The sequence below is a fragment of the Rhinoraja longicauda genome, chromosome 6 (assembly GCF_053455715.1).
Source record: "Rhinoraja longicauda isolate Sanriku21f chromosome 6, sRhiLon1.1, whole genome shotgun sequence".
Classification (NCBI taxonomy): Eukaryota; Metazoa; Chordata; class Chondrichthyes; order Rajiformes; family Arhynchobatidae; genus Rhinoraja; species Rhinoraja longicauda.
In genome coordinates this window covers 68,453,048-68,467,771 of record NC_135958.1, presented here as the reverse complement: position 1 = coordinate 68,467,771, position 14,724 = coordinate 68,453,048, and the positions used below count along the sequence as shown (strand labels likewise).

The 14,724-nt window shown below is 50.7% G+C and overlaps 1 protein-coding gene across 1 annotated transcript in view; it reads right to left on the bottom strand.

Moving 5' to 3' along the window:
- pkd1b (polycystic kidney disease 1b) overlaps positions 1-14,724 on the bottom strand; it is a 94,842-nt gene that overhangs the window by 69,237 nt on the left and 10,881 nt on the right. The window contains exons 4-11 of the mRNA XM_078401257.1: positions 14,314-14,432; positions 13,496-13,643; positions 10,453-10,727; positions 7,943-8,692; positions 6,130-6,261; positions 5,050-5,225; positions 4,779-4,915; positions 417-4,063 (exon numbers count right to left, since the gene is read on the bottom strand). Coding sequence (XP_078257383.1) covers positions 417-4,063; positions 4,779-4,915; positions 5,050-5,225; positions 6,130-6,261; positions 7,943-8,692; positions 10,453-10,727; positions 13,496-13,643; positions 14,314-14,432 — 5,384 coding nt within the window. The remainder of the gene's footprint in view (positions 1-416; positions 4,064-4,778; positions 4,916-5,049; positions 5,226-6,129; positions 6,262-7,942; positions 8,693-10,452; positions 10,728-13,495; positions 13,644-14,313; positions 14,433-14,724) is intronic.

Below are 14,724 nucleotides of genomic sequence, written 5' to 3'. Positions count from 1 at the left end.
GCCAAGTGTTTTTTTTAATGTAGAGAGTTATAGGTGCCTGGAACACTGCTAGAAATGGTGCTGCAAGTACATACCACAGTGAAAGGATATCCAGGGAATAGAGAGATATGAATCACATGCAGGCAGAGAAGATTAGCTTAACCAAACATCATATTCGGCACAGACATTGTGGGTCAAAATGCCGTTTTTTGGGTTATCGAGTTGTAGTCTTGGAGTCATACAGTATGGAATCAGGCCTTTCGGCCCAGGTTGCCCACGCTGACCACCATGTTCCATCTGCACTATTCCCTTCTGCCTGCGTTTGACCTACATCTACACCTGTCCTATCCACGTACCTGTCTATATGTTTCTTAAATGTTGCAATAGTGCCTGCTCAACCACTACAGTTGTTCTGTTCAATGTTCTATTTGCCTTACCGTGCTCTGGCAGTCCCAGTGGTACAGCAGCCTGGTCCCCTCTTCCGTCGGGCAGTCTGGGTCGTAGGACTGGGAGCCGTCGAGCACCAGGTCACGGAGAGAGGCCCAGCTCCTCTGTGCGCCCCCATTGATGATGGGCACCAGCCTGCTCTGCACCACCTGGACCACTGCCGCCACCTTCCTCTGCAACGGGGTCCCGGCCAGAGCCACGGTGAACTGGAGGCAGTGTGTGCCCAAGGGCAGGGCTAGCCGGGGCAGAGCCAGGAGAGGCTTGGTGGTGTCCACCGCTGGGAGGTCCAGGCGACTGGGCCTTCGGCAGCCCGTGTCATTGAAGGCCTCCCACAGGTAGTGGGCCCGGTAGGCCGTGCACCCCCTCAGGTCCACGTCGGCCTGGAAGTAACTGGGCTGGGCCCTGGGGAGGGAGCGCAGCGGTCGTACCAGACGGACCGCGGGGAGACGGCAGGCGAGCCGGCGCACTGTCACCATTACCCGGGCCGCCGCCAAGCTGACGTCGTTAAAGGCCCGGGCGCGGACAGTGTAACGGCCAGCGGCCCGGTACTGGTGCTGGGCTGTGCCACTCCGGCCTGTGTACGTCCTCTGGCCATCTCCAAAGTCCCACCTGTACCGTACGTCGCTGCCTTCAGCCACCGCCATGTGGAACGTGGCACCCTCACCCACCAACAGAGCGGAGTGGTCACTCCAGAGGCCGGAGGCCACCACCGGCAGCTGCACCCGCAAGGTCAGGGTCAGGGCCGGAGCATCGAGCTGGTCTGAGGGCTGGAGCTGGATGATCAGCAGGCCCGGGCCACCGGGCGTGTAGGAGACAATGGGTCCAGCCAGATGCCGCTCCGGAGAGCCCGCCAGGTGGAAGAGCCACGTGTAGTTCACCACCTGCAGGCCTGCGGTCAACCTCATCTCCTGGTGGGCTTCCAATGCTGGCTGGCAGCAGTTGACCAGGTGCACTCCGGCTGCCTTTTCCTCCTCTTCCTCCTCTGTCTCCATCACCCAACTCGAGAAAGCCTGGCCGCTGACCCCGTTCCTCGCTGTCTCGTTGTGCCACCCAGCCGACGAGAAGCCCACCCGGCAGGTGGCCCCGGGCATCCACACGCCAACGCTCAAGTTGGGAAAGAACAGGAGGTACCGCACGCCGCTGGCCTGTTGGACACGAAGGACAAAGGTCATGGTCAGGCCAACCCCAACGGATGCCTTGTCTGGCACTATGTCCAAGCCTTGGGCGGTATCCATCACAGTAATGTTATGGTGGACCTCCTCCCAGCTCATTCCATTGGAGGCGTTGAAGTAGAGCAGATACATGCCCGCCTCTCTAAACGTGCACTTGGTATGGTGTTCGCGCCAGGACTGGATATCCTTGTCCCCCATTAGGCTCCATTCCCAGGATACGTTGGTGCCTTTGTCTGCAAAGTCCTGAATGAGAGCGGTGGCATTGGATGGAAGGAGGCAGGGAGGTTCCTCGTCTGTGATAGAGTGGTTCACTCCGGAGATGGGCTTCAGGATCCTCAATGTCAGGGAGCTCTGGGCACTCCCCAGCTTGTTGTAAGCAGTTGCGGTCACCACAGTGGTTCCTGCAGACGTGGGACGGTAGGAGAGCGAGGAGGTGTTGCTCCACAAGTGCTCCTGATCTCCTTCAAATGACCACTCATACTGCAGGTCCGTCCCTGAAACAACAGCCACCTTCAGATGCACCAGTTGCCCAGTGCCTACCTCGTGCGTTGGTGCGGTAACCTCCATTCCGCGAACGCGCTCTTGGGCAAAGATCTCCTTGCTCTGCTTGATCTCTCCGAGGGCGTTTCTAGCCAGCACCACTGCCAGGTAGCATCCGGCCTCTGCTGGTTGAAAAACCACAGTCGAACCTTGACCAGTCATTACTGTGACAGGACCTCGACTAATGGTCCACTGGTAGGACAGGTTGGAGCCGTGAACCACATGTGCATGCAACTGGCAGGCTTCCTTGGCGGCAGAGTAATGGCCCTGAATCAAATCTCTGCTGGATATCTCCAGATCTCGTATCTTCTCCTCAGCTTGAACGGTGAGCGTTTTTGTTTCTTCACTCACTTCATTTCTCGCTGTCACTGCCACAACGTACACACCAGCCTCTTGGAACTTGTACTTGAAGTGGGAGGTTCCCTGATGCAGAGGAACGTATCCCCGAACTGCCCAGAAATAGGAGGCCCCATCGCCTGCACTCAGCTTAGTTACAAATACCACCTCCTCTCCAGTTTCAACCGTTGACTGTTCGGTGCTGAGGCTGAGTTGGGCGATGGGAGTCAGCACCCACACACCCAGGTTCTTTTCCAAGCGGCTGACCAGGTTCTCTCCGACCACGGTCACTGTGTAGGGGCCGGGGCTGCGGTAAACGTGGGATAGGCCCAATCCCAGTCCCCGGGCAGAGCCGTCGCCAAAGTCCCAGCGGAAGGTAGCGTTAGTGCCGGACGCCGCGCTGAGGTGGAAGGCGTAGGTCTTGTTCAAGGAGAGGTGTTGCTGAGTGGGCCCCTCGTGAGAGATGGTGAAGTCGCCGAGGCCCTCCTGCACTGCCAGGCGGCAGGAGTTGCTGCAATGGTCGACCCGGTTGTGGAGGTGGACGGTGACCAGGTAGATGCCTGGCTGGCTGTAGTTGAAGGTCAGCTCCCTGGTGCCCAAGCGGAGGGGGGCCGACACCCCCAAATCCCACCGGTACTCGTACGGGTGCTGCTGGTCTTCCGGTGGGACCACCTCGGCCACAAACCGCACCGGCTGCCTCAGCGGAGTCGCCTGGCAACCGGCGTGCAGGCGCACCGAGACGATGGGCGCCTGCACGCAAATGGCGGCCTGCCGGCGCGCTGAGCCGTAGGGGCTGCTGGCGACCACGGCCACGGTGTATGCGCCGGGCTCGGCATAGGTGTGGTGAGCCCTGGGGCTGCCCAGCACCACCAGAGGGGGGCTGCCGTCGCCAAAGCTCCATCGGAAGCGGGTGCCGTTGCCCGCCCCGGACACCCGGGCCTGCAGCCAGGCCTGGCGCCCCGAGGTCACGCAGTCTGGCCCCGTGATGTCCACCACCCTCAGCGTGTGGACCACCACGGACGCTGACCGACTGGCCGAGCTGACGCCATTGCTCGCAGTGACCGTGAGGGTGTAGGTCCCTTCGGTCATGTACGCGTGGGAGAGGGTGGCAGTGGTCAGGTTGCTGAAGATGTTCCCATCTCCCATGTCGAAGGTCCACATGATGTTGCTCCCACTCGAGGCCTGGGCGCGCACCAGCGTTGGGGAGCCCACTGCTCCCTGGCCACTGATGGTCACCACCAGGCCCATGATCTCCTCCTCCACCCTTACCACCAAGTGGCAACTCACCGCACTGGCCATGTTGTTGGCCACCAGCGAGACGTTGTAAACCCCTTTCTCGTTAAAGCGATGGCACACGGTGGCATTCCTCAGCTCAGCTGCACCCACTCCATCGCCAAAGCTCCATGTGTAGAGTATTCCGTGGGAAGAGGGTCGAGGGAAGGCTTCAAATGTAACAATACCACCAATGGTGGGGTGCCCTTGAGTCATGGAACAGCTGAGATCTAACAGGCGGCTGCGGACGTACACGAGAAGGCTCTTCCTCACATGGCTCTGCTGTGCAAGCACCTCCACTTCCAAATTGTAGTCACCTAGAGAAACGTTTCTTTTAGACTTTAGAGATACAACACTGTCTGCGCCAACCAGCAATCACCCCGTACACTAACACTATCCTACACACCAGGGACAATTTACAATTTTACCGAAGCCAATTAACTTACAAACCTCTACGTCTTTGGAGTGTGGGAGGAAACCGGAGCATCCGGAGAAAATCCGCATGGTCACGGGGAGAACATACAAACTATGTACAGATAGCGCCCCAGGTCAGGATCAAATCCGGGTCTCTGTAAGGCAGCAGCTCTATCGCTGCACCACTTGTTTATTGGCAAAATATAGATGCTTCTCTACAATCTAATAGCTGGCTTTGATGGACTGATGTAAGTGTTCCCACTTTAAAAATTTCAGAGAGTGCAGAAGAGAGTGAAGAAAGTGGCCCAACTTTAACAAGAGCAAAGCAATTCCTAATGCTGCCCTCAGTTCCTCCAGTACTTTGTGTTTTGCTCAAGAAAGTTTGGCATATCTCCAATGACTCTTACCAACTTCTGCAGATGCAGCGTAGAACACACACTGTCGGGATGCATCACAGCTTGGTTTGGCAACAGCTCTGCCTAAACCCTGTGAATTGTAGGCTGCTTATCCCGCAGGAGAGGGCTACTCACTGGTTCACGCTAAGGGTTTGCTGTTTATTGAATGCATACATCATTCTGAAGAGTAAAGTTTATAAATCCAGTTGGGTTGTATCCTTACCAGACTGGGTGTACGTCCAGGTTATGTAATCCTGTAGGTTCACGCTTGCAGAAGCTGCTTCCTCCTCTGGGAGAGAGGAGGAATGCTGAGGGTGTGTGGAATGTGTCACTTGTGCACTGCCATCGCCAAAATCCCATCTAATTAACGAAAAGTGTGAAATAACTGAACAGAAAACTTAATGACTTAAGTCTACAAATACACAACTATAACACCGGGCATCTTGGCGCCCACAACAACTGCACATGCCTATGTACAATCTTATTTATCTCACCGGAAGGTAACTTCTGCCAAGCTGTCCGCCTTAACCATCAGAACGAAGAGCTGGGGCTGGTTGACAAGAATCACGTTGGACACGTTGATGAATTGTGGATCCATCAGAGGATGCATGGTGTCTGCTACCAGCTCGGTTGTCACACTCTGCCTGCTCACAGGGTTCACTGCAGTCAGCTGGTAAAAACATATACAGCAAAAGATGACAAGCTGGAATCTAGATGAGGATACGAGTGGTCTGTATATACAACATCAAATGGTCATGAAGAAATGACAAGTTACCATCTAACCAAAATATTCTGATTGATTTAAATATAAAATATCAGATCCATCAATGAAGATGAAGACTGGAATCTAATCAAGGAATTAATGTGTTTTTTCTAGATGCAACTTTGTTTTCCAGAGATTGTAGATTGGAGTCGAGTGAAGGGCATGGATAACAGGAGAGAGATACAGGCCGGAATCAAATTGAGGAGTTAGATGGTTTAGAAATTAGAATAACGGATATGTGACTGAGTTACAAGCTAGGATCTACTTAATGGAATTTGGATGCTTTGTATAGGATTTGAAATTAACGAGTTCACGCCGTAAGGGTAAAATTCCAATATCTTGGCAGTTGTGAAGAATGACTGCAGCGGACAGGTAAAGGAGAGCTGTGTGAGAACTGCTTCCTGTTTGGAACTGGATAAGTCAGGAGCAGAGGTGGAGTTATGGTTGTGACGATGGAACTGAATCCCGAGCATCAGCGGAGCTGGAAGATTGTGTGCACCGACAGTGGAAGAGGTTGAGGTCTGCCATCAACAATCCAGCAAGTAGCTGTATGTGGGGAAAAGGAGTTAGCAACCAATCATCAGATGGATTGCATTCAACCAACAATAAAGGATATAGGAATGAGTTTTTAGACATTCCAGAGATTGAAAAAGGAGGCAGAACTGACAGAGGAAAAGAGGGAAAGAGCCTTCAGTGAGAAAATATAAATCATTGAAGAAAGATGAAGGAGAACTACCTAATTGAAAATATGCTGGATCCATCAGACTTCCACCATCACTTCCAGGGTCACAAGCAGGAAAACAACACTCACCTTCAACCTGTAGGTGGCAGCACGTTTGAAGATCACAGTGTGTGTTTGTCCGGTGTAGGAAAAGACTGCCAGGTCATCGATCACCCAGGTGTAAATAATCGAAGTGCCATGGGTAACCTCTGCTGAAAACACCTGCAAGAATTGACTTGTTATTGAAGAGGCCAACTTGCTGCGGGCAGCTGGCTGTTTGTCTCTATTTTAATTGTTTTACCCTTACCATGAGTAGGTGATTGATGGGAAATATGGGGTTCCAGACATGAGCAGTGAGTAGGGCATCATTAGATAGAGAGTAGGTGAACATGCACTGATATGGAGGAAAAGGATGAAGACAGTGGGGAAGTGGGATCTCAGTTCAGAAGATCAAGAGGAAGAATCAGTTTGGAACGATAGGGGCAAGGATTAGTAAGGGTTCTCTATCGGTCACAAACATTGGTGGTAATCAGGAAATTAGAGGCGCAGGTGTCAAGAATGATGCTATAATCATTAATTATTTTAATCTGCATTTGAACAGGAGAAAACATGTGAGCAGTAACAAAGTGGCAGATGAACTCATGGAGTGTATAACACCCTAATTTAAATCAGAATGTGAAGGAAATATTGGGGAACAGTTTTGTTTAAAACATATAGTACTCTGTAATTGATGATCTGGTAGTTAACAGGTCTTTAGAAGTGGACATGGTGCAGAGTTTTACATTAATCAGCATCTGCAGTTCATTTCTATTACAGAATGTGAAACAAAGTTAATAGTGATTGCGGAGTCAAAGTCTTTTATCTGAATAAAGCAAACTGCAAAGGCCTAATCAGATTTTTTAAGCTTAGATCGTTTATATCTACTATTTTTAATCCCATTGTTTAACATTGGGCCTCTTTCTTTCTATATTTCTTCTTAAAGTATCATGAAATATCTAATTCCCAGTCTTGGTAACCTCACCACTGAGATTTGGTAATGGCTATTAGATTGTGCCTATTTGTTTCTATTTTTTGGCATTAATTTAATATAAGGTAATTAATTTTCACCAGTTACCTGATTCTTTGTGCCCCGTCCATTCTCATCTTCTCCCCTGCAGCATCACCTTGTTGTTCCCTTTAACATTCAAAATCTCTACTCCCCTGAACCTTTCCCCTCCCAGTATTTAGTTTAAAGCCTCGTCTCCAGTTCCAGTTATTGGATTCACGAGAATATTAATCTCAGCCTGGTTCCAAAGAAGCTTGTTCCAATCTTTTATAGTTACACCCTCTTTTCCCGCTTCACTGGCCTCCTGCATTCGAGTGTCTGAATAACCCCGATGCATCGGAAATATACAATCTTACTCTCCAACTCATCAACGAGGAAAAGTTCTTTGAGCTTCGGTGACTAAACGCAGATATGGTTGCCATGGATCCCATTGATTTTCAATGAGCTGCCACACACTGCAGCCACAACACATCACCTGCTCCACCTTACATGCCTTATCGAAATATTTTTTTAATATAATGATGTTCTGTTGCCCTTGCCTTACTGAAGTCCCTCACTCACTGAAGATTGCACTCAATGGAGCCAAAAGCTACTGTGTGTCGTATTTAGAAACACTCTGCCTTAGGTGCTTAGGCCCCAACCTCTGGAATTCACTTCTTCATCGCTCCCTCTCACTCCTATGCTCCAACATAAAACATACCTCCTCAGTCAACGTTTTCGATCTTCATCCCATCATCCTACGTTCCACTGAGCTTATGTAGCTGAGATGCCCCTCGAGGATGTTGTACTGCTAATGTGATCAACTGCTTGTGAGCAGCCCTGTGTAAAACCAAACTCTCCACTTGTCCTGGTCCGTACCTGAGCAGCATCCACCAGTAGGCGCCCGGGGTTGTTGGGCACGATGCGCAGGCCCTGGATCGTGTCGTGGGCTTGGATCACCACGGACAGGTTCTGGGAGCTGACCTCATTGTTCACGCTGATGTTCAGGACTTCGCTTCCCGGGTGACTAACAGCAAAGCGGACACGTGCGAACCAGGTATCGCCTGTCTCCCTGCGGCAGGCGGGTAGGAGCTGGGGCAGGCCGAGGGGGCAGTTGGCCTCGAAGGGGACTACTGGCTGGTGTACTGGCGGACCCCACCATGAGATAGCATGGCCGCCAGAACGGATCTTCACCACGATGGCCGTATCGGCGCGAGTAGGTACCGTGATCGTCTCGCCTACGGGCTGTGGGAAGATGATCTGCAGCCCGGCGATCTTTGTTTGAGAGCTGGCCGGACAGCAATCAGTCACTGTTGGGTTATTCTGGTTAACCAGGGATACTGGGTTTGCGTCAAGGGATGGGGTGGAAGCGACAGCCCGTAGCTGGTCGGTGTACAGGACACGCAGGTCACAGACAATGCTGTCAACCCAGGTGGGGCTGGGCCGCGCAGGCTGGAAACCCTCGAGCGAACTCTCCGCCCAGCCCCGGCGCACTAACCCCATGTAGCTTTGCCGCCACGGCGACCCGGAGCTGGGCAAGCAATGCAGGAGCTCTCCTGGGCCAGCATCGTGCTGAAGACCGACCACATCGTCTGGGAATACGTGGATGTCCTCATCGCCCAGCACCACCTGAAACACAACACCAGCCAGAGGGGGTCACTAGATAAACCACAGTGGCACAGCAGTAGAGTTGATGCATTACATCATCAGAGACCCACTGTTAGATTGTAGAGAAGCATCTATATTCTGATGCTAAACAAGTGGTGCGGCTGCCACACAGGGACCCGGGTTTGAACCTGACTATGTCACTGGTGTGTAGGATAATGCTAGTATATGGGATAATCGAAGGGTGGCGTGGACTCGGTGGGCTGAAGGGCCTGTTTCCATGCGGTATCTCTAAACTTTAAACAGGATTAATGTTTCAGGTCAGTCACTCTTCATGTTTCAGGTCAGTCACCTAAGCTCGTATTTTCTGGTTTTGTGACAGGTTCCCAGCATTTGTAGTTTCCTTGCCTTTCAGTCATGGACAAAATGTTGGTCGGTGACATTGCAGGATAAAGCAACTGGGATACAGGTCTTCCACTGGACTCCACTGGGAAACAGGTCTATCACTGTATTACACTGGGGTACAGGTCTGCCACTGTATTACACTGGGGTACAGGTCTTCCACTGTACTACACTGGGAAACAGGTCTATCACTGTATTACACTGGGGTACAGGTCTTCCACTGTATTACACTGGGGTACAGGTCTTCCACTGTACTACACTGGGATACAGGTCTATCACTGTATTACACTGGGGTACAGGTCCGCCACTGTACACTGGGGCACAGGTCTATCACTGTATTACACTGGGACACAGGTCTATCACTGTATTACACTGGGGTACAGGTATGTCTGTATTACACTGGGATACAGAAGCAGAGGATGCTGGTCCATCAACCAGCACCGGTCTGCTTCAGTACTACACTAGGGTACAGGTCTACCATTGTGTTACACTGAGATATAAGATTATTAAGGGGTTGGACACGTTAGAGGCAGGAAACATGTTCCCAATGTTGGGGGAGTCCAGAACCAGTGGCCACAGTTTAAGAATAAGGGGTAGGCCATTTAGAACTGAGACGAGGAAAAACTTTTTCAGTCAGAGAGTTGTGAATCTGTGGAATTCTCTGCCTCAGAAGGCAGCAGAGGCCAGTTCTCTGAATGCATTCAAGAGAGCTAGATAGAGCTCTTAAGGATAGCAGAGTCAGGGGGTATGGGGAGAAGGCAGGAACGGGGTACTGATTGAGAATGATCAGCCAAGATCACATTGAATGGTGGTGCTGGCTCAAAGGGCCAAATGGCCTCCTCCTGCACCTATTGTCTATTGTCTATATGGGTCTGCCATTGTATTTCACTAGAATTGAGGTCTGCCACTTTATTGTACTGGGATATAGGTCTGCCACAGTGCAACACTGGGATGCAGGTCTGCTACAGTACTACACTGGAATCACACTGGGATACAGAAGCAGAGGATGCAGGTCCATCAACCTGAACAGGGCAACAGACATCGGGACTATTCTTGTTTTCCCTCCATAATGAAATATCCCACCAGCATAATATTTTTCGGTGTAAGTAGTAGTGGTCGTGGCGAGGTGGACAGAGAAGGAAAACAAGAAAGCACCCAAAGGTCGGGTTAGGCCATACTGCCTGTGTCCATGCTCTACAGTTCTATGGTTCGATAGTAAGCAAAATGGAAGACGCCATATTCAGAGCAATAAAAGAAAGAAGAGGCGGAATCTCGTTCATTCAGGACCCCATGCAAAGAGCTTGATATTCTTACTGAGAAATTCTTTAATCTTTGCGCGAATCAAGGAGAGGTTATGAAGAATCCCAGGCTTGAAGACTCACGTTTATCTGCATGGTGCTGATGTCAGAGGTGATTGTCATGGGTATGTCTGCCACCCGTGAGTAGAAGGGTTGAGTCCCTCTGTACCTGGGGGGGCTGGCAATAGGCAGGATGTTGGTGCTGATGTTCTCGAATGCATATGAGCTGCAGGGGCTGGTGATGGGCAGACATTGCTCCCTCAGGTGGCACCACTGCTGCCCACTCATGCATCCCCCAGTGGTGTTGCACAGAGGCTGCGAGTGGCAGCTGGCAAATGGCGTCCGGAGCGACTCACAGCCTGGATAACCAGAGAGGCAAGTTACAACAGACCGCATACAACACCAAGGAGATCGATACAGGCCCACCACTAATTTTCCAGCACCCTTGTTTCCAGAGCCTTCCCTGGCTACCCATTTTGGTGGACCCAAAGAGGTCACGGCCTTTGGGGGGCCAAGATAACGGCCTGCAAAGCCGGCCACGGAAGTCGGCTATGGGAACAGATGTGCCGGCTCCCCCCGGGCCGGAGTTCCAAATCCCTGGCCGCAGGGGGCATATTCAACTCGCGGAAGTCGGCCATGAGAAGCAATCTGCCCGCTCCCCCGGCCTGGAGTTCCAGACCCAGGGACGCAGGGGGCAAATTCGACCCAATGATGGGTGTGGATGTCCCCATGAGGTAAAGAACGACTGTCTCACCCAGCCTAGGTGCCACATTTTTGTGGGGACTTCAGGGAGGGGAGGGGTTGTCCGGATTAAAGGGGGGAACCGACCACCGGTTGCCGCAAAATCAATGGTGGACCTGTACCGAAAATACAGGATCAACATCTCTGAAAAGGACATTGGGATTGCGGTCATGTTTCAAGACGAAGACCGACAGATGTTTGTTGGCTGAGTCTGGGGTTGGCAACTATAGCACTCCCAAATACGGGACAAGGTGACATCACCGCCTCGTGCCATAGGTGACCTCACCCAGCCAGCGGCCACGTGCTCCCGCTCCACCAATGGTGGCCGCCCGGGCCGGGAGTTGGGTTGCTAAGCAACCTCCGTTAGGCGGCGCCCGGGCCTCCGAGCCTACACTGTTTCGACCTCCGGTAGGCACAGATTTTAAGCAGCATCTGCAGTTTTTTTCCTACCTACAGTGTCTAGGCTGACAGCGCCCTCCAGGCATAATATGGGACAAGGGCAGTCACGTATGGGACAAGCCAATTTAGCCCAAAATACGGGATGTCCCGGCTAATACGGGACAGTTGGCAACCTTAGCTGAGTTATAGTCATGGAGCATGGAAACAGGCCGTTCGGCTCATCCATGCCAACCGAGGTGCCCCATCTAAGCTAGTCCCATTTGCCCCCGTTTGGCCCATATCTCTCTAAACCTTTCCTATAGATGTGCCTGTCCCAAGTGTCGACAGTTTACCAAGCTAGGTGGATGGATTTAAGAGGGGTTTTTTCATGGTCTGTGGTGTCTAAAGGATTTGGGGAAATCTATTGCGTTAAGCTTCAGGATAAGATTTTGGATTTGTTAATGTCACCTTTTGGGCAACATGACTGCTACTTGTAACACTAACAGAGCTTTCTGGCTCCACAAGCAAGAGCTCAGGCTCATTAACCTCTACTTCCTCAGTCCATGCTGACTATACCTCAGGCAATTCCCACAGGGATCATGTCTCAGGGTGCAAAATCTGTCCAAATACTCATCACCAGCTGATGCCATCTGGCCTGTAGTTACTAAACTTTACTTCAGCAACTAAACTATTCTATCACCAACTAGAGAGTGGTCCTGAGCTACTATCTATCTCATTGGAGACCCTCGAACTATCTTTAATCAAAATTTACTGGACTTTATCTTGCACTAAACGTTATTCTCTTCATCATGTAGCTCGCCGTACACTGTTGATGGCTCGATTGTAATCATGTATTGTCTTTCTGCTGACTGGTTAGCGTGCAACAAAAGCTTTTCACTGTACCTCGGTACACATGACAATAAACTAAGCTGAACTAAAACTACCAGTCACAGCTATTCAGTGCTACATTAACACCAGCTCATCGCCGGAATGGAGGGACTGTCGTATGTTGAAAGGCTGGAGCGATTGGGCTTGTATACACTGGAATTTAGAAGGATGAGGGGGGATCTTATTGAAACATATAAGATAATTAGGGGATTGGACACATTAGAGGCAGATAACATGTTCCCAATGTTGGGGGAGTCCAGAACAAGGGGCCACAGTTTAAGAATAAGGGGTAGGCCATTTAGAACGGAGATGAGGAAGAACTTTTTCAGTCAGAGGGTGGTGAAGGTGTGGAATTCTCTGCCTCAGAAGGCAGTGGAGGCCAGTTCGTTGGATGCTTTCAAGAGAGAGCTGGATAGAGCTCTTAAGGATAGCGGAGTGAGGGGGTATGGGGAGAAGGCAGGAACGGGGTACTGATTGAGAATGATCAGCCATGATCGCATTGAATGGCGGTGCTGGCTCGAAGGGCTGAATGGCCTACTCCTGCACCTATTGTCTATTGTCTATTGTCTATTGCCTCCACTGCTACGTTCAAACACATATAAAATCCATTTCAGCCAACCTCCAGAGGGAGGGTTAGTGGGCAGATGGAAAGGGGCTTCGGTGGGGACTGTGGGAGAAATAGAGGACCCAGAGGGGTAGGGTTGGTTGTTGAGCAGAAGGGGGAGGTGGCAGAAGGGAAAGGAACTGGATACCTCCAGTAGTTTGCTTTTTGCTCAAGATTCCAGCAAATGCAGTCTCTTGCGTCTCCACATATGTACAAGGCCATCAGGGCGAGTTTAGTTTATTGTCACATGTGCTGAGGTACAGAGAAAAGCTTTTGTTGCGTGCTAACCAGTCAGTGGAAAAACTATACATGATTGCAAAGGAGCCATACGCAGTGTACGGAAAAGAGTGGAGCAACTGTAATGCGTGATTGCAGATCCACTCCTGTGACCAGCACACAAACAGTCTCATGGCTTGGGCACCATCTTGGAATGGTAAAAAGCTAATACCTCCCAAGTTTAATTCCAGGTTGTGTGCTGACATCGAATCGTACCTTCTCAGAGTTTGTGCGTCTTACCCGGAGGGATGAGAAACGAGCTTGGGGCGCAGTATGGCCTGAATATCTTGAAGTGCACCCGCGTGGCTTTTTTCAAAGGCTCTACCACGAACTCAATGGAGCTCACCAAGCCTGAGTGGCTGAACCACAGGCCGGGAAACAGCATGATCTGAGAGAGTTAGACCAAAAGAGAAAGTGACTGCAGCAATCCATATACATCAGCACAAAATAGTCCAGAAGCTCCATGTCAGGTTTGTCATAGGGTTCAGCAGGATACAGATCTGGTGGAAATCTGACCTCAAAAGACCTTGATGTCTGATTTCTATGGGGACGCTACATGCAAACATTTTTTTGCTGTAGACTGTTTGTTTTCCCAAGTCAGCTTTTCTTCCTGCTTGTTTATTTCCAAAATGACATTTAAGTGTTCCTCTATTTCCTGTTGAAATCACATTATAATCAGAACAATCTCTGCTCTGAATAGCATATATTTCAGCTATAATGCACGTTCCATAATACTAATTGGATATTACGTGACTGATGAATGGGAGAACATTGTTTATTTTATGCTGGGTCTGCAACCTCTCACAGTGTAACCGGTCGGTTCTCCACCTGCCCTGAGGGCCTTTGAAGGGGCAGTGCTTAATCCCATAGTAATCACAAAGTCAGGGCAGAAGATGGATGTGCGATCATGTAGCAGGAACAGGGGGACAAGGTTATCCAATAGTTTCTCCTTAGAATTTAGGTCAAGACATTGGGTCACATCGCACTTGTCATTTGTGGCTGCTACCACAAAATACTGGAACCCACTCCCCCTCTGTAGGCACTGCCTGTTATTTTACCTCAACCATCGATGTTCCATGCAGTGTGGGGGCTGTCAGCACCGTGACATTCTTCACACTGTAGGTTCCACTAAAGGTCGGTACTCCCGTGAGGAAGTAATTGACATTCTGCAGGGAGACTACATTTGAAGAAGAGAGAATTAAAGTCAATGGCCAACAGCCAATTACATAACAACAACATGAATTTATATTTCGCCCTTCCGCAGGTGATATTCCCGATGAGGTCGAGATCGGCTGCCTCCCCCGGCCTAGATGCCACATTTTCGGGGGGAATTTCAAGTGCGCTCACTTAATGTGGTCCGGATTAAAGGTGGTGCTGGACCACCAGTTGTTGGAAAATCAGTGGTGGACCTGTGGTCATATGAGGAGGGACTTCAGGGAAGGCTCACTCGGTTGATTGGTGGGATGAAA